The 18,981-nt window shown below is 48.3% G+C and overlaps 1 protein-coding gene across 1 annotated transcript in view; it reads left to right on the forward strand.

Annotated features, from left to right (window-relative positions):
- Positions 1 to 18,981, forward strand: part of LOC117730908 (cadherin-4-like) — a 172,199-nt gene that overhangs the window by 114,045 nt on the left and 39,173 nt on the right. Inside the window, 1 exon segment of the mRNA XM_034532971.1 lies at positions 16,637 to 16,792. Coding sequence (XP_034388862.1) covers positions 16,637 to 16,792 — 156 coding nt within the window.

The raw sequence follows: 18,981 nt of genomic DNA on the forward strand, positions 1-18,981 counted from the left end.
ATGAAAACACGGTGGGTTATTTACAACCTCATATCGCAGAGTGTATTTCATTACAGCTCGTAATGAGCTCGTAATATGCTTTTTGGATACGCTTGTTTCGCGTGCGCTTTTTATTGCATCTCTTGTTGCGCCGACATATATTGTTTCATCGCGTCTGGTCTGTGTCTGTGGGGGGGCGGGGTGGGGGTGGGGGGGCGTGTATGCGTGTATGCGTGCGTGCGTGCGTGCGCGCGTGCGTGCGGGATGTACACCGTTATATCACTCGCGAGCAAATTTATCAAAAATTTAACATTTAATAGAGTTCCTCACCCGGATAAAAAAGGGAAAGGGTTTTCACATCAATTGCTTTTGATAACCCCCCCCCCCTTCACTTCTAAAAACAGGCGGTGGGGGACAGTGAAGGACACACAACAGATAAATACGCCTCCACTCACTCAGCATCCCAAGCACACGTAGTTTCAGCAAAGTGTTGCGTAAGAAATGACTTCCTCTGTGTCGCCTCATGTCTTATGGTAGCTGCTTGATTGACAGGAAGGGGGGGGGCAGAACAAAGAGAGTGCCTCAGCTTATACACTACTTTACATTTCAAAGTGCCGAACTTGACCACTTTTTGACTTTAACCAACAAATACAACAAGTATAGGATTACCAAACACACGACTGTAAGAATCAACTGTGTCCACGGATTGATTTGCCAAACAATACAACTTGTGTGATTTATGTAATCTGCAAGAAACAGGTTTTTTTTAAATTATATTAGGAATAGTTAATTAGACAGAGGTCAAGAGGGCATCTGTCTCCTTCCAAAGACCCCCTGCCCCCTGGCCCCCACCCCTCCCAAAAATAGTGTTTGATACTTCACGTTAGAACCCATGGCAAACATTTTTATTTTATCTACTCTATTTATTAAAACTGGGGTCCCCCAGGATTTTTTCAAAAGCACTAATTAGAACAGAAGCAACAAACAATTGTGTGAAGTCATATATATATATATATATATATATCTACAGTGTGAACAGCTAAACTGTGTAATTGGGTTCAAGCTATTTAAAGGTTGCATCTCGTGTACTTTCCTACATCCTTCACTGCTTCCTCAGTAGGCTCCGTGTCATCCGACCGAAGTCGGTCCGCCCGTTCGATCTCCTTCACGCTCGGTGGTCGTGTTGCCGAAAGGGCCCCGGAGGGAGTGCTTTCGGAGAATTTAGACACACGTGGCATGTTCAATATGAATAAACTCTAAATAAACAAGCGGCGCTCACTCTCCTGGAGTCAACACCAGGCGTGGAGCCAACTGGAAGCGGAATCAAGTGTTTCACCACTTGACGAGCGCCACATTTCACTAAATAGCTCCGTCACGCCGTCTCCGGAGTGCTTTTAGGTCTTTACTTTTCACCCGTACTGTAACCGGGTGTTGTCCGTGGACCGAAGAGCAAAAGACGGCCGTCATCAGCACGATTTAACACGCGGTCGACTACGTCGCCGAGTTGTTTCACGGATAACCGCGGTGCCTATTTCACCAGTTGTTTTCTGACACGCGAGTATAGCTGCGACTCGGCGAGTATAGCCGAGACTCGGCGAGTTGCTCTGGACCCAAAGGGCAGCGTTTGAGTGCGAAAATGGTTGATGGGTGAGCAGTTTTTTTTTCCTCTGAGAAAATTGCCACCGACGACAGCGCGGGATAAGTATCCGGTCCGTTCGGGAACAGACTTGTTTTTTCAACGTGATTCGGTCACAATTGAACGTCAAACGCGAGATCGCGTGTGGGGGAAACGCTTTTAAACTACGACGGTCTTCATGACCGAGCGAAATAATGTCCACCCTCTATTGACAGCAGGTAAAGAGTATCGTTTAATCAACGTCACCATTTCAATACCTCAAAATGACTCCGATAGTTTAATCCATAAGTCCCTATCGCACAGCGGTCCACGCCAATGGCTCCAATGGGCATCGGCTCAAACAATCAGTTTCAACTCAGCTTCCTTTTCACCCACTGCCCTCCGTCTAGAGTCCATGTCCTCTTGTTTGAGTGCTCCAGCAGATGATGACGGCTCAAGACTTTCATTTTTTTACTGTTTTTTTTTTTCTGCCTCTACTTCACATAAAGCTTTTTATCTTCATCTTTGTTTTGGTCTCTTCAGAAGGTCAGTTGGTGAAAAATGCATCCGTAATATATATCGCTTCCTCTGCTGTTCATTTTTCTCATTAACCTAATTTGTTTATGAACGGGAATAAAATGTGCTTCTTCACATTTATAAATCGATTAAAATGTGCACAAAGGTTTATTGTTCGAGACGTGATTGTTGTGACAAACCCAACGGAGAGTTATCACCAAACTCTGCCGGTTTCCTCCGCTCTGTTGTGTCTTTTAGCTCTTTGTTTTGGTTTCTAGGTTTTCTCTCATTAACTTCCTTTCAAGCAGCTGCCTTCAGCAAAATGAACAAAAAGGAGAAAGTTAGCAGCGAGTAAAGACATAATTTAAACACATAATGCAAGTCTTCTGTAAAAATGTGTCCTGCTTGTTTTACACTAAAATACCTACCTACCAAGTGCTGCATCAAATAGTCTTGTGCTGGCAACGGGTGTGTGCAGACTAACTTGATGTGAGGATGTTCCCATGAACGCAACTCTCTTTGGGCCTGAAGACGAGCACGTAAACATTTGTGCACGTCGCCTTCTGTTTGCCGTTTTTTATCGCCGGGCGTCTGAGTGCGTTTCTTTCCTATTTGTGTGCGCCTCTCAGCATTGTGTGTCCGTTTGTCATTCTGTGCATCCCCAGTCGGACGATTAGAAGGTGACAGACCCATTAGAGCCGGCCCGGTAGTACAAAGGCCGAGTGCTGCTGTGAGTGACACGGAGCTCAGCCTCTCGCTAAATAACTGTCAGTCTGCCCTCGTCCACTCTGACCCCTATGGCAGCCTCCCTCTGAGCCACTCAAACCCCCCCCACCCTTCCGGACTCCCATTGGCAGCCATAGCAGCTCCCAGAGCCAAGCATGGCCCTCCTTTCAAGCCTGGCCTCTATCTGATTGGTTGGACCCCGCTAGCCGTGGGCACGCCAGAAGGGCTTTCAACTGGCCTCAGGGTCCTTCTGATTGGCCGGGCGCGTCCCCTATGGGAGCGTATGGCAGCAGCTTCGGTTGAAGGATGCAATTTGACAATGGCGGTGGGCGGAGTGGAAAAAGTGCAGCGAAAAGCTCCTCGCTGCCCCCCCCCCCTTTCCTCTGTCTATACCTCTATATCTATACCTATACCTCTATCTATCTATTCCATAAGGTACCCGGTTCGATCCACGCTCGCCCCATTAGTTGTCGAAGTGTCCTTGAGCAAGACACTGAACCCCCCAGTTGCTTCACTGCAGCCCACTGCTCCTTAATAACTAAGGATCTGTCAAATGCAGAGAAGAATTTCCCCCACGGGGATCAATAAAAGTGTCCATTTCTTTCTTCTTTCTTTCTATCCATATCTCTCCATGCTGCCGTCTTTCCCTTTAGTCAGCCTTCCAGCAGACAACCATGTCTTCACTGTAATTATGTTGTGGGATATTCTCCGTGAATGGAAGACCTGTGTTTTACCTATTGTCCTCGTATCGGGAGGCCCCGGGTAGAGCCGGAGAATGGTGCAATTTAACGAGTGGCAACCCTCCAGGGGGTCCGCGCTCCGTTTGGGGGGGGGTAAGACAAGAACGACGGCCTTCTCCTGTTCCCATCGCGGGAATTATGGAACGCGGCTCTCTTCATAAAGGAGACATAATGGCTGTATTTGCTCCATTCTTCTCCCCTCGGTGGGAATCGGGGGAATTAATGCCATTGTTAATGCAGACAGACCGCTGGTACATTTCAACAGGATTCTCGCCTTCCGCAGAGCTCATCTAAATTGCCTGGCTAATGCTGTAATTGGGTTTGTGAGGCACTTCTTAACTTCCATTAATATTTGTTCTCTCTTCTAATTGCCCCCCCCCCCCTTTTTTTCCCCCTCCCCACCCCCGATCCTGCATTTCATTCCCCCGTCTGGGTAATGGTCTGAGGTGGAGAGGCGGTGGCGTGCAGGCACTTGAGAAAGCATCTAATCTATTTTTGAGCAGATACAAAAATGCGAAAGCGCCGGGACTTTTTTCTCTCTTCTGGGTAACGACGGATGACGTGCGGGAGGCGGCAGGAGGGCATTCGAGAGAGAGAGAGAGAGACGACAGAAAAAGGTTCACGGTCCAACTTTTTAGCGGGCGAACTCCAGCAGATTGAGTTTGGATAGATAAAATAAAAAATCTTTTCGGCGAAAGACTTCGTATCCGTTTCTTTATCTTTTTTTTTTTTAATGCAGAGCCAAACTCTTTTCATTTGAAGGTTATTTATTGGATATGCTGCCGGTATTCAGAGCGCTTTCTGGTGTTCATTAAAAGATATTTCTTAACGGTGCCTCTGCGTCCTCAGATGTTTGCCTTGGAAGCTTTCTTCCCTCTTTTCACACTCGCATAACTGGATTGTCTTTTCCTCTTATGCATCACATTAAAACTCCTCCTCCTGTGGGGAGAACCCCCCCCCCCTCCCCCCCACAAAAATGTCTCAGCTTTGTTTCCCTAAATTGTCTCGAGGAAGAGAAAGTCCTACCCTATTATCTTTAAATCCAAACCCACTCCGCAGACAGATTGCCTCAGGAAAAACCCGTAGCAACTCAAGAGGATTCAATTCAATTGACCGCGTTGGAAAGTGTACAAGAACGGCGGAAATAACGGCGTCGGTACCAGAAGCAGACGGGGAACCGTCCTCAGGTGCGACTCTCGGCTCGTTTGTATTGACGGAGCTCACGCCGCTTCCCTCCCACTGGGAGCACTGGGAAGGAGAGTCGGAGAGCAGCAAATGATGAAAAGGAGGCTGTGTGAAGGCAAAAATAGAGAAAAATAAACATATTGCAGAGCCGCATGGAGCTTGGTTCATTTCCCCATGCAGTCTTCTGATCCATAATGCACGATAGCAGGCCCCGTGTGCCGAGGGCCCCGGACGCGGCTGTTCCTTGGTTTTTTGTGTGTGTGGAGAATCAGGGATAACCGTGTGCGACGGCGGCTGTCGGTGGCTCTCACTTTGAGATGTATTAAACCTGAGCTCTCTGCAGCTCCTCTCTCTCTCTCTCTCTCTCTCTCTCTCTCTCTCTCTCTCTCTCTCTCTCTCTCTCCACACACAGACCTCCGATGGGACGACTATCTTTAACTCCTCTCCGTCGGCACGCTTTCTGGCGCTTATTGTATTTTGTAGGAGGGGAAAAAGTTTGAAGGCTGGCAAACTTGAGGTCCCACATTTTGTTTCCATTTTGTCAACCTCTCTCTCTCTCTCTTTCATCTCGTGCTTCATATTTCCTCCTCCTCCTCCTCCTCGCGGGATGTTTGTGTGGATGGCCTATCAGACGATTTGAATTCCGCCGCTCTATCAGCTTTGAAGAGTGACAAGCGCACAGCGGGGAGGGATCAAAGCGATGCAAAACGAGAAAATTTTAAGAGGGAAGTTATAAAAAAAAGCGTGTCGTTTTGCCATTTCCCTCATGTTCAACAAAGAGGAAACAGATACTGTATAACAGCAGGGAGAGATGAAACCTTATCAAACAGCCATTTTCAAGGATGCCCGTGTAGGCGCCGATGCTTTTTGATAACGCCGTTCAGACGTGGCAGTTCATCCATTCCAGCGCTGCCCTGAGTGCAGAGGTTTATTGTCGAAGCTGAATATCGTAAACCCGGTGGTGACACTGAAGGCAGACTGCTTAAGATATCGTCTCCTCCAGCACGACAGTGTCATTTCTCCCCCCTTTTAAATCACTCACTGAGGTGCCAGACCTGCTGTGATTTCTTCTTTCTATGGAAACATACAAAACCATTTTGGAACCATCAAGGCGCTCGTTAACAACCCTCCGAGTCGACAGGCAGCAGCGTACAAAGGAGGAGTGAAGCAAATAGGAATTAGACGTATGAGCTCGCGGTTGAAATTATGAGAAATTCACACTACTTGAGGGAAATCTGAGTCATTAGTGAGCGCAAATTAGATTTGGTTATCTTTAAAAGTGTCTAAAGTCTTCTGATGGTGTTCTGCTTACACTGGAGCGACCATTCGTCGACGGAATACCTCAAACCAATCCGTCGTTTTTTTTGCCTCATTATTTATATTTTGGACAATAAGAATTCAGAAGGACGCGCTCGCCATCATCTTGTAACCTTTGTTGTCACGTCTGACGTGCTGCTGGAGGCTCAGAGTGGGAGACGGAGTCTAAAAGCAGAGCGGGCTGGAGAGTGAACTCGGCATCCAGTCAATAAGTCGTCTCTATTGAAGGCATCCGGATATTTGGCAGCCGCTGTCGTAATTATTGTTGACAGCTATGACGGCTAAAGCGTGACAGAGAGGCCTCCAGAAAAAAGGCTCAGTCGTAGCCCGTCTGTGCCCTGAGTGTTTGGCATCTCTTCCTCCCACAATGCACCTCAGCATGGAAATGCCATCAATTTAGCTTTACTGCCTGTTAACCATCCGTCAAACGTACATACTTACATACCAAGCTGCTGTGTAGTAGGCACCACCCAGTAGTACATAAATATAAATATATTTTTATATATATATATATATATATATATATATAAATATATTTAAATATATTAAATATAAATATATTTATATATATATAAATATATTTATATATGTTTCAACAAACCCTGATGATAAGCAGCCCACGGATTGTAGCCACCTTGCCCGGACAAGGGAAACCGGGGCACCCTCCCGGAGCCAGACCCAGGAGGGGAGCTCGTCGGCGAGCGTCTGGTGGCCGGGCTTTCGCCCATGGGGCCCGGTCGGCCTCAGCCCGAAAGAACAACATGGAGCAGCTGTCACCCTGTGGACCCACCACCCGCAGAGAGAATTATCGGGGTCGGGTGCCATGTAGACCGGGCGGCGGGCCAGGCGGGAGACCTGGGCGGGCCGATCGCCGGCAGCATAGACTAGCTCTAGGGACGTGGAACGTCACCTCACTAGCGGGGAAAGAGCCGGAGCTGGTGCAGGAGGTGGAGCGGTACCAGCTAGATATAGTTGGGCTCACCTCCACGCACAGCATGGGCTCTGGAACCAAGCTCCTGGAGAAGGGTTGGACTTTGTCCTTTTCTGGAGTTGCCCAGGGTGAGAGGCGCCGGGCGGGAGTGGGGATACTCACGAGCCCCCGGCTGAGCGCCGCTGTGTTGGAGTTTTCCCCGGGGAACGAGAGGGTCGCCTCCCTGCGCCTACGGGTTGCGGGGAGTAAGGCTCTGACTGTTGTTTGTGCTTATGCACCGAACAGCATTTCGGAGTATCCGGCCTTCTTGGAGTCGGTGGGAGGGGTCCTGGAAAGGGCGCCGCCTGCCGACTCCATAGTTCTCCTGGGAGACTTCAACGCTCACGTGGGCAATGACAGAGAAACCTGGCGGGGCGTGATTGGGAGGAACGGCTTGCCCGATCTGAACCCGAATGGTGTTTTGTTGTTGGACTTCTGTGCTAGCCACAGTTTGTCCATAACAAACACCATGTTCGAACATAAGGTGGCTCATAAGTGTACCTGGTACCAGAACACCTTAGGCCGGAGATCAATGATCGACTTTGTAATCGTATCATCTGATCTGCGGCCGTATGTCTTGGACACTCGGGTGAAGAGAGGAGCAGAGCTGTCAACTGATCACCACCTGGTGGTGAGTTGGATCAGATGGCGGGGGACTCGGCTAGAGAGACCTGGCAAGCCCAAACGTGTAGTGAGGGTGAACTGGGAACGTCTGGCAGAGGATCCTGTCCGGGAGGTCTTCAACTCCCACCTCCGGAAGAACTTCTCACAAATCCCGAGGGAGGCTGGGGACATGGAATCCGAGTGGACCTTGTTCAAAGCCTCTATTGTGGACGCGGCTGCTCGGGGCTGTGGCCGGAAGGTCATCGGTGCCTGTCGTGGCGGCAACCCTAGAACCCGGTGGTGGACACCGGGGGTGAGGGTAGCCGTCAAACTGAAGAAGGAGGCCTTTCGGGCCTGGCTGGCCCAGGGGTCTCCTGAAGCAGCTGACGGGTACCGGCGGGCCAAAAGGGCTGCAGCGACGATGGTCGCGGAGGCTAAAACTCGGGCATGGGAGGAGTTCGGGGAGGCCATGGAGAAGGACTTTCGGTTGGCCTCAAGGAAGTTCTGGCAAACCATCCGACGGCTCAGGAAGGGAAAGCAGGGTCTACCCCAGGCTGTTCTCAGCAGGGGGGGGGAACTGCTGACCCGGACTGGGGACATCGTCGGGCGGTGGAAAGAGCACTTTGAGGAACTCCTAAACCCGGCCAACATGTCCCCCGGAGAGGGGGCAGCGCCGGAAGACTTTGGGGTGGATTCACCCATATCCCTGGCAGAGGTCGCTAAGGTAGTCAAAAAGCTCCTTGGTGGCAAGGCGCCAGGGGTGGATGAGATCCGCCCTGAGATGCTGAAAGCGCTGGACATTGTTGGGCTGTCTTGGTTGACACGCCTTTTCAGTGTCGCATGGGGGTCGGGAACAGTGCCCATGGACTGGCAGACCGGGGTGGTGGTTCCCATCTTCAAGAAGGGGGACCGGAGAGTGTGCTCGAACTATCGTGGTATCACACTGCTCAGCCTCCCGGGAAAAGCTTATGCCAGGGTGCTGGAGAGGAGGCTCCGACCGCTTGTCGAACCTCAGATTCAGGACGAACAGTGCGGATTCCGTTCCGGTCGTGGAACAGTGGACCAGCTCTTTACCCTCGCAAGATTACTGGAGGGGTCCTGGGAGTTTGCCCAACCAGTTTACATGTGCTTTGTAGACCTGGAGAAGGCTTTCGACCGGGTCCCTCGGGGGTTTTTGTGAGGGGTGCTGCGGGAGTATGGGGTGCCGGACCCGTTGGCACGGGCCATCCGGTCTCTGTATGCCTGCAGTAGGAGCTGTGTTCGTCTCCTCGGTAGTAAGTCAGACACGTTCCCGGTGGGTGTTGGCCTCCGCCAGGGCTGCCCTTTATCACCAGTCCTGTTTGTGACCTTCATGGACAGGATATCTAGGCGCAGCCAGGGGGCGGAGAGGATCCGGTTCGGGAGTCTCGGGATCGCCTCTCTGCTGTTTGCGGATGATGTGGTCCTGTTTGCCTCCTCGGACCGTGACCTCCAGCATTCACTGGGGCGTTTTGCAGCTGAGTGCGAAGCGGCAGGGATGACAGTTAGCACCTCCAAATCTGAGGCCATGGTGCTCTGCCGGAAACCGGCGGATTGCTCCCTCCAGGTGGGGGCAAACTGCCTACCCCAAGCGAAGGAGTTCAAGTATCTCGGGGTCTTGTTCACGAGTAAGGGTAAGGTGGAGCGGGAGATCGATAGGCGGATCGGTGCGGCTGCAGCAGTAAAACAGGCGCTGTACCGGTCCGTCTTAGTGAAGAGGGAGCTGAGCCGGAAGGCAAAGCTCTCCATTTACTGGTCGGTCTACGTTCCAACCCTCACCTATGGTCACGAACTCTGGGTCGTGACCGAAAGAACGAGATCTCGGATACAAGCGGCCGAAATGAGCTTCCTCCGTAGGGTGGCCGGGCTCAGCCTTAGAGATAGGGTAAGGAGCTCGGACATCAGGGGGGAGCTTGGAGTCGAGTCGCTGCTCCTTCGTGTCGAAAGGAGTCAGCTGAGGTGGTTCGGGCATCTAGTTAGGATGCCTCCTGGACGCCTCCCATTAGAGGTTTTCCGGGCACGTCCAACTGGTAGGAGGCCCCGGGGAAGACCGAGGACACGCTGGAGGGATTATATCTCCCGGCTGGCCTTGGAACGCCTCGGGATCCCCCAGAATGAGCTGGAAAGTGCTGCGGGTGAGAGGGAAGCCTGGGTCGGCCTGCTGAACCTGCTGCCACCGCGACCCGACCCCGGATAAGCGGGTGATAATGGATGGATGGATGGATGGGTATATGTATATATATATATATATATATATATATATATATATATAGCTGACTTTGTGCTGCTCGCATAACTCTTTATACTTTATACATTATACACATATCACATTATTGCATATATCAGATGTATCTGCATAGGGTGAGGATTGACAACTCAATTAATAAAGCACAATATAATTCTAATTTTAAATGTAACCCCAAGATAGAAAGAAATAAAAATAAAAAATAAACAATCAAAGGTAAAATCTAATCATTTCCAAAAAATGTTCAGACAAGTTGAGTCAATTTTATTTATAGAGCCCAATATATATTTAAAATCTGCACTTGTTCTTCTTGGCCCCAAACAAACCTCTTTAAGGGGAAAAGACAATAGAAGTGAGGAGGGGTCTGGACGTATGACATGCAATAGTGTTTACAGGATAGAACGACATTTTTAAAGCACAATAGGCAATCAAAAAAATTAGTGAACATATATGAAAATGATGGATGGAAAGATGCCAAACAGCTGGCGCCTGAGCCACATTGTGGAGCGCGACATTCACGCCGACGAACAATGAAACAAACGCACAAGCGGAGAGATTTAAACCCCCGCCCCGTTTCTCACAGATACACTATTTAAAGTTTAAAATTTTTATATCAACCTGGGTCTTCTTTTTTTTCTTCTTCTTCTTTTGTTATAATTGTGTCTATTCTTTCCAAGGGTCATGCTACAGTTGCACTCGCCACCCCCCATTAGCAAGATAAAAAAGTAAATAGACTGCATTTAAATAGCTCCCCCAAAGCGCTTTACAATTCGATTCTCAGTCCGCCGCACATCCACACGCCGACGTGGGGCAAGCGGCGCAACCTTTAAACTTCCAGCTTCCGTGGCATCTGAAGCTTTTTTTTCCAACACGAAGGCGCTGCACACACGCTGGACACCAAGCAACACGCAGGCTAGATGAACAGGAGCTCAGACATTGAGAGACTAATTCAACGTGCACGTGTGACATTGAAACATCTTTGACCTTCAGTGGAGCACACTCAACCCCCCCCCCCCCCCCCCCCCCTTGTGAGCATTTGATCAATTGAATAAAAAGAGGCAGCAACATGCAGCGTCGTCCTCCTGATGATGGGGTAGCTGACTGTTTGTGAATTCACGAATTTGTTGGATACCGTGGATTTCTCTTGTGAGCCTGTGTAACCTGTGGGGGTGTTTGATGTGCCCTCAAGGCAGAGAGGGGTGGCTGAGCCCATAAAGAGCTATACAATAAAGAGAGAGAGATGTGTGTGTGTGTGTGTGTGTGTGTGTGTGTGTGTGTGTGTGTGTGTGTGTGTGTGTGTGTGTGTGTGTGTGTGTGTGTGTGTAGCCAAAGGACTACAACACAGACCTGAACCATTAAGCGCAGACGAGACATAAAAGTGGCCATCAAAGAGTGTAAACCACAGATTCCCATTATAGTGCGACATTAGCCCACAGCGCACAGTAACCCTTAATGATCCCACGGGTGCCCGCAGCACACTGTCCTTTAATGACTTCCTGGTTGAATGATCGTTGCTTCCCGGAAGCCAGCGAACACTGCTGGGGAAGAGAGCACCGAGGCTTCGGTTTCGCCCGTGTGGGTTTTTATTTCCGCTATGAAATAAGTCAGACGTGGATTGAAGGGATGAAGGGATGAAAGGCAGAGTACCATCGAATAAATTATTCCCTTCTTATGTAGGCATCAAACTATTCATGCAGATAGGGTGATCATACAGGGTTGGATCAATTAAAGGAGATATGGACGGACTGAAACTTCCCACTGCGCTAATTAGGCAGCCAGCCACGACGCTCGATACATGGAAATGTATTCCTTTGCATTCCTTTCCCGCTGTCTGTTTGCGTGCCGCGCATCACCCCGAGGAGTTTAACAGAACACTAATTCGTCATCTAATTTCCCCCCCCAACTCGCTGCTTTGGCTCTCTCTCTCTCTCTCTCTCTCCCTCTCTCTAGCTCTCGGCCTCCATCCCTCTCTGTCTTTCTTCTTACGCTGATAGCTTGTCCCACAGGATCCCAGTAGTTGTCAGTAATCAAGGAAATCACTCTCAAAGAGTTACAACTAGGTCACTTATCTGAAGTCTGGTCTGATCTGACCGAGACAGACAGCCAGTTAGTCCCTTTGCATCTGCCTCTCACTGCTATGACTTGATTAGTAGCCATATAGTTAGACATATATATATATATAGATAGATAGATAGATAGATAGATAGATAGATAGATAGATAGATAGGTAGGTAGGTAGGTAGGTAGGTAGGTAGGTAGGTAGGTAGGTAGGTAGGTAGGTAGGTAGGTAGGTAGGTAGGTAGGTAGGTAGGTAGGTAGGTAGGTAGGTAGGTAGGTAGGTAGGTAGGTAGGTAGGTAGGTAGGTAGATCGGTCGGTCGGTCGGTCGCTCGGTCGGTCGGTCGGTCGGTCGGTCGGTCGGTCGGTCGGTCGGTCGGTAGGTAGGTAGGTAGGTAGGTAGGTAGGTAGGTAGGTAGGTAGGTAGATCGATAGATAGATAGATAGATAGATAGATAGATAGATAGATAGATAGATAGATAGATAGATAGATAGATAGATAGATAGATAGATAGATAGATAGGTAGGTAGGTAGACATACAGATAGATATAGATATAGTAGGTAGGTACTGTAGATACGTAGGTAGGTAGGTAGGTAGGTAGGTAGGTAGGTAGGTAGATGGTAGGTAGATAGTAGGTAGGTAGGTAGTTAGGTAGATATATAGTAGGTAGGTAGATATATAGTAGGTAGGTAGGTAGACATACAGATAGATATAGAGTAGGTAGGTACTGTAAGTACGTAGGTAGGTAGGTAGATAGACAGACAGACAGGTAGGTAGGTAGACATACAGATAGATATAGAGTAGGTAGGTACTGTAGGTACGTAGGTAGGTAGATATATAGTAGGTAGGTAGGTAGATAGATAGGTAGATATATAGTAGTTAGGTAGGTAGATATATAGTAGGTACGTAGGTAGATAGATAGGTAAATATATAGTAGGTAGGTAGGTAGACATACAGATAGATATAGAGTAGGTAGGTACTGTAAGTACGTAGGTAGGTAGGTAGGTAGATATATAGTAGGTAGGTAGGTAGGTAGATAGATAGGTAGATAGGTAGGTAGTTAGATATGTAGGTAGGTAGGTAGGTAGATATATAGTAGGTAGGTAGGTAGGTAGATATATAGTAGGTAGGTAGATAGATAGGTAGATAGGTAGGTAGTTAGATATGTAGGTAGGTAGGTAGGTAGGTAGGTAGGTAGGTAGGTAGGTAGATATATAGTAGGTACGTAGGTAGGTAGATATATAGTAGGTACGTAGGTAGATAGATAGGTAGATAGGTAGGTAGTTAGATATGTAGGTAGGTAGGTAGGTAGGTAGGTAGGAAGATAGATAGATAGATCAATGGAGCATTTGTCACTCATGGGATTCTTCATTTCTTCAATGTATTGATATAAAGACTCTTCATTAAGAGACACCGGCAAACGTGACATCCGGTCTCAGGTGGCCCTGATGTGGAATTGTTTTAGGCCGGCGCAGAAGGCCACATGCCGTGTGAGAGCTCCTTTGTGCCCTCTCGGGTTTTTCCGCCCAGGTGGCAGCGGCAAGCCGTCCGCTTTGAAGCCGAAACGCGACCGCGCCGCACACGTCCAGATGCAGGGGCGTGGAGACGTGGCAGGTGAGAACTTCACATGTTCGTCTCCCACACGACGGCCTTGTTATTATTAATCATTGAATCGAGCCGGTCCTTTTGATCCTCGCTTTGGTGCGCTCACAGTGGATCTCTTACCTGTCAAACGCTTCACACACGGCTACAAGCTTATGCATCCGAGAAATACTTAGATGCAGAAAGAGACGCAGGCCGGTGGGTGTTCTTTATTGCAGCTTTTTTTCTATATATACATATGTTTGCATGTTCCCATAACTCGACCAGATGTTGGCCGAGGCCTTAACAAAGGGTGTCTCCTTCACAGAGAATTTCTCAGGCGTGTTCTCCGTTGCCGCGATGCATAATCCGTCTGTTCTGCGCCGCGTTGTGACACCGGCGAGGGTGAATGATCAAATTAAGTTATTATGCATGCGTCATTTCATCCCGCTTTGATTGGCAGACGGTGGGCGTCGTGAATAATAAATGCAATCAGTTCTTACAGTATCATTGTCACGCCGCGGTGATTACATGTACGCCGAGTAGGAGAGCCCGAGTGCACAGATTGATGGGAGCGATACGACGCTGTAACGTGACACTTAGAACCTGCGGGGTGCACGTGTGGATCCCGCAGGTCGAAGTGAGCTCCGGAAATGGAAATTGCAGGTGTGAAAGCTCGCCCGGGAGCGCTACGCCGAGGGAGTGTGGGAGGGGCCCCGTTTGGAAAAAATTAAGAGACAGCGTATCGTGTTCAAACAGAGAGATGTTTTATGCAGAAGCCGCCGTCACCGCTGAACGGATGAAGTAATTTCATTTTCATGCATGATCTGCAGCCACACAGGCCGGGCAAATTGCAGAGGAGGAGAAGAGAGAGAGATAGAAAGAGAGAGAGAGAGACGAGCCTTCCTTTTTCTCAACCATTCGACTCTGGGATTATTACCTCTGACTTGTAATTTGTAACCATAGTGATGGTTCAGTCCCAATAAAAAGAAGAGTCAATCTGTGGTCGGAGGAAAAGAGGATCCATGAAGATAAAGCACCTGAAGATAGATTAAACTGTCCAGGATCCATAAATCCATAAAGGTCCATCCATATTGGATTTAAGTAGTCACTGTAATTTGATTAAGCGATTCCTGTGAGTGTGTTTACTGAACGTGAACAACGTGAAGGGATACTGTTGTGGAAGATGATTCCCAACCACAAAAGGGTCACGAGATGCATCGATGTGGTCAGGAGGTTGGAAAAGGAGAGCAGTCAGAAAACAATGTTGGATAATACAGTCAGAAAAAAAACACCAGTTTGCCAGGCGACCGCCTGGGGCCCCCGACTAAGAGGACCCCTCGCAGTGTTAGATTCCTTATGATGTCTAGATATGACAAATATCGAATTATGTTAGCCAACTCAATGACCCCCGAGATGACTTACAAAAGGCCCCCGAAGCATTTAAAAAGACGCAACTCAGCTGGATCGTACTTTCTGTGTACTCAAACCAGCGGTGTTGTACAACATTACCATAAATGTTACGTATGCAGATTATGATCTAACAATTACATTTGATGAATTAAACTATCCAGCATTGTATGAGAACTGAAAGTTTCACCATGACCAGACATCACATACATAAAAAACAAACACTGTACCGTTAATGCCTCTCTTTCATGACTGCAGTGTTAATTCTGCTATTAATTAGGCTTTTATTATTAAATGGATTCATGTTGGCCGGGATCGCTGCACGTCCTCGGGTCCCCAGTGGGACGTATCGGAAGAATGGTTATGGAGATATGCAGAGGACACACACACACACACACACACACGCACACACACACACACACACACGCACACACAGGGAGAGATTGTGGTCACTCTCAGACCTCATAGCTTCAAATGTGACATTTTTGGTAGTATAATAGATAGATAGATAGATAGATATATACTTTATTAATCCCCAAGGGGAAATCTGTTGTCATAGTAGCGCCCAACACTTTACAGACACCAAATGGAATAAACTAAATAAACTAAACACACAAAATAAAATAAAATCAGGGGTTTTGAGCAAATTGTATGGGAAGTTATGGACCAAATTTGGTGACAGTGCTCAAAATGTGAAGGATTATCATGAAAAAAACCCCCAAAAAACAGATTTGGACACAATTTAAATTGTCTCGAACCAATTTGGCGTGGCTCATATGGATTTGTGTGACTATAAAGAGATAAATTGTTTCTGAGACTAACGGTTCTCATGTTAAATTGTTGTAATAGCATCACCATCTGGTCAAATTACAACCGGTTGAATGTTCTCAGCTCCTCAGCGATACACCCGTCTGCTGTGAAGGAGATCGGTTCTTAAGATATGGGACAGACACACACACACACACACACACACACACACTGGTTGCTCTATAGTCAGATGTCACATTAACGTCGCTGCATTGTGTTAGTGAGATAGTTAAATCCTTAGAGCCCATTAGAAATCAATGCCACAGAAATGCTTCAATCCCATCTCCCTTTTGAGTTGGGAAGGCGTCGAGTTAAAGTATTGATATCGTTATCGCCGCGGCGATGGCGGCACGCGCACTAAAATGTGTTCAAAGTCAAATATATCACTCTTTAAATGTCACATTTGCGAGAGAAATAACAAGCGCGGTGTTAAAGGTGGAACAGGCGCAGATGAGATATTAAGGTGGAATGAATCACAGCGTAGCTGGAAGTGAGGCACTTTTCTTTTTTTCTTTTTTTTACACCTGTTCAAGGTCTGCCGACCGAAAGGTAAAAGAAAACCAAAACCTCCACAGGTCAGACGGAATCATCTGAATGTGGCTCTGGTTCCCTCGCTGCACGTTGTGCAATTTTCTGTTTGTTTTGTTGTTTTTTAGCTCCGGGCTGTCGGTTGAAAGAAAAGAAAAGAAAAGAAAAGAGGGCGGTGGAAATGTTTTCATCTGTGTTTCGATCAAACTTTTTATTTCACAATGCGGTTTTTTTTTTGTGTGTGTGAGTTTTTTGTGTGTGTTTTTTTTTCCACTCTCGGTTTGCGAGTCCAGGGAGAAAAATATGTGTGTAACTGGTCTCTCTGCTTCCGTCCTCAGATCCGCTCGGACCAGGACAAGGCTGCCGGCATCCGCTACAGCATCACGGGAGCCGGCGCCGACCAGCCCCCGAGTGGCATCTACAACATCGACCCCATCAGCGGCAACATGTTTGTCACCCAGCCGCTGGACCGAGAGGAGAGGGCCTCCTTCCACGTAAGGGCGAAACCAGTCTGGTCTGTTTCTGACCAGACCTGTTCCCCCCCCCCCCCCCCCCCCCCCCCCCTCCCTCTCCAGCACTATTTACATCCGCCTCATTATCTCCTAATCGCCCTCTGGAAATGAGCCTCGCCTGTCCTCTTCCCCATCTACCTTTCATTCTGACACTAATGTCGCCTGCCGAAAAGAACTAAAGCACAAGCAACTAAAAAAACAAGCGTACCGCACGTCCCACGCCAGCATCCCCGTTGAAAGGGCCGCCGTTTACCGAAAAACAAGCGGGGTGGAGAGCACGAAGGCCGTTCGCCTTTGTTCTCACCATCAGAGCTAATGAGCAGCTGCAGCGTCTCGCAGCGTACGAGCACGTCTGGAATGACGATTGACGCCACGTTTTCACCACGAGCACAAGGGCAGGGGGGGGCGGGTCTCTCCATCTCCCCCCACCACCTGTCCCACGCCTCACCTTGTGCACTTTTGCAGCTAACAGCTGTGCAGTGTGTGTAGGATCACACACACACACACACACACACACAGGAGGCTGGAGGTCGAAGTTCACGCCCCCGGCCCTCCTTTGGAACCTCGGATGTTAAACAGCTTCACGAATCTGTGAATTTAAAGACGCGGACCACACAGGACTCACAGGCCGGTGGTTTACAGACACGCGTCACCTGCTTCGCTTTATATCCAACACCGGAGGGGAGTGCCGGTGTCAGACTGCCGAGCGCCTGTCGGCGTGATCGATGGCCGCGCCGCCGATAGAGCTAATTCAGAAGCATGCTGCCATCTCAGAGGAAGAGCAGAATAAAGGAGAGTGGATCTCTGTCAGCGGCGTGCACACGTTATAAACCGAGCTCCAGATGATTGCACTCCTTTGATTGGTTTGTCGTGTGCGTGTGCGTGTGCGTGTGTGTGTGTGTGTGTGTGTGTGTGTGTGTGTGTGTGTGTGGGCGTTCAGGGCCCTGGACAGTGCTGCGCGTGTGTTTATTGTCTCATACCTGCTCTTACACTCGGACCAGCAGATTGGGATCAATAAAGCAGCCGGTTGGTCCCTGGCAGAGGACGGAGCCGCTCGGTACACGGTTCTTATGGGTCGGGGGGCACTTTGAGTTGAATGCGGCTCATGGTTAGACTCCGGCGGCCTCGCGGTGCTGGTGATGGTCTGGTGTAGAGGAAGGGAGCCAGAGGTCAACGCGGGGGAAATGTAGTCCGTCGCTTACTTCCTAGACAGGAAGTCCGCAGCACGAACATTTGCTCAGCAGTAGTTTTTTTTTACATGTTTACATGTATACAATACAATAAAATAAAATAGCGAGGGAGGACGTACTACATTTTACATTTAAGAATTTAAATAATAAAGCAAAATGAAAATGCAAAAATGAAAGTGTATAAAGTGTGTCTAAAGTATAAAGTGAAAGCGGTGCAACGTTTATTGATGTTCCTTTGAGGAGGATCTGGCCAGAGGTGATTTATTATAAAGTCTAATAGCAGTGGGCAGGAATGTTCTCCTGTATCAGGAAAGTTCTCCTGTATCAGGAATGTTCTCCTGTATTAGGAGTGTTCTCCTGTATCAGGAATGTTCTCCTGTATTAGGAGTGTTCTCCTGTATCAGGAAAGTTCTCCTGTATTAGGAGTGTTCTCCTGTATCAGGAAAGTTCTCCTGTATCAGGAATGTTCTCCTGTATTAGGAGTGTTCTCCTGTATCAGGAATGTTCTCCTGTATTAGGAGTGTTCTCCTGTATCAGGAAAGTTCTCCTGTATTAGGAGTGTTCTCCTGTATCAGGAAAGTTCTCCTGTATCAGGAATGTTCTCCTGTATTAGGAGTGTTCTCCTGTATCAGGAATGTTCTCCTGTATTAGGAGTGTTCTCCTGTATCAGGAATGTTCTCCTGTATCAGGAATGTTCTGTATCAGGAAAGTTCTCCTGTATTAGGAGTGTTCTCCTGTATCAGGAACATTCTCCTGTATTAGGAGTGTTCTCCTGTATCAGGACAGTTCTCCTGTATTAGGAGTGTTCTCCTGTATCAGGAAAATTCTCCTGTATTAGGAGTGTTCTCCTGTATCAGGACAGTTCTCCTGTATTAGGAGTGTTCTCCTGTATCAGGACAGTTCTCCTGTATCAGGAATGTTCTCCTGTATTAGGAGTGTTCTCCTGTATCAGGACAGTTCTCCTGTATTAGGAGTGTTCTC

The sequence above is a fragment of the Cyclopterus lumpus genome, chromosome 5 (assembly GCF_009769545.1).
Source record: "Cyclopterus lumpus isolate fCycLum1 chromosome 5, fCycLum1.pri, whole genome shotgun sequence".
Classification (NCBI taxonomy): domain Eukaryota; kingdom Metazoa; phylum Chordata; class Actinopteri; order Perciformes; family Cyclopteridae; genus Cyclopterus; species Cyclopterus lumpus.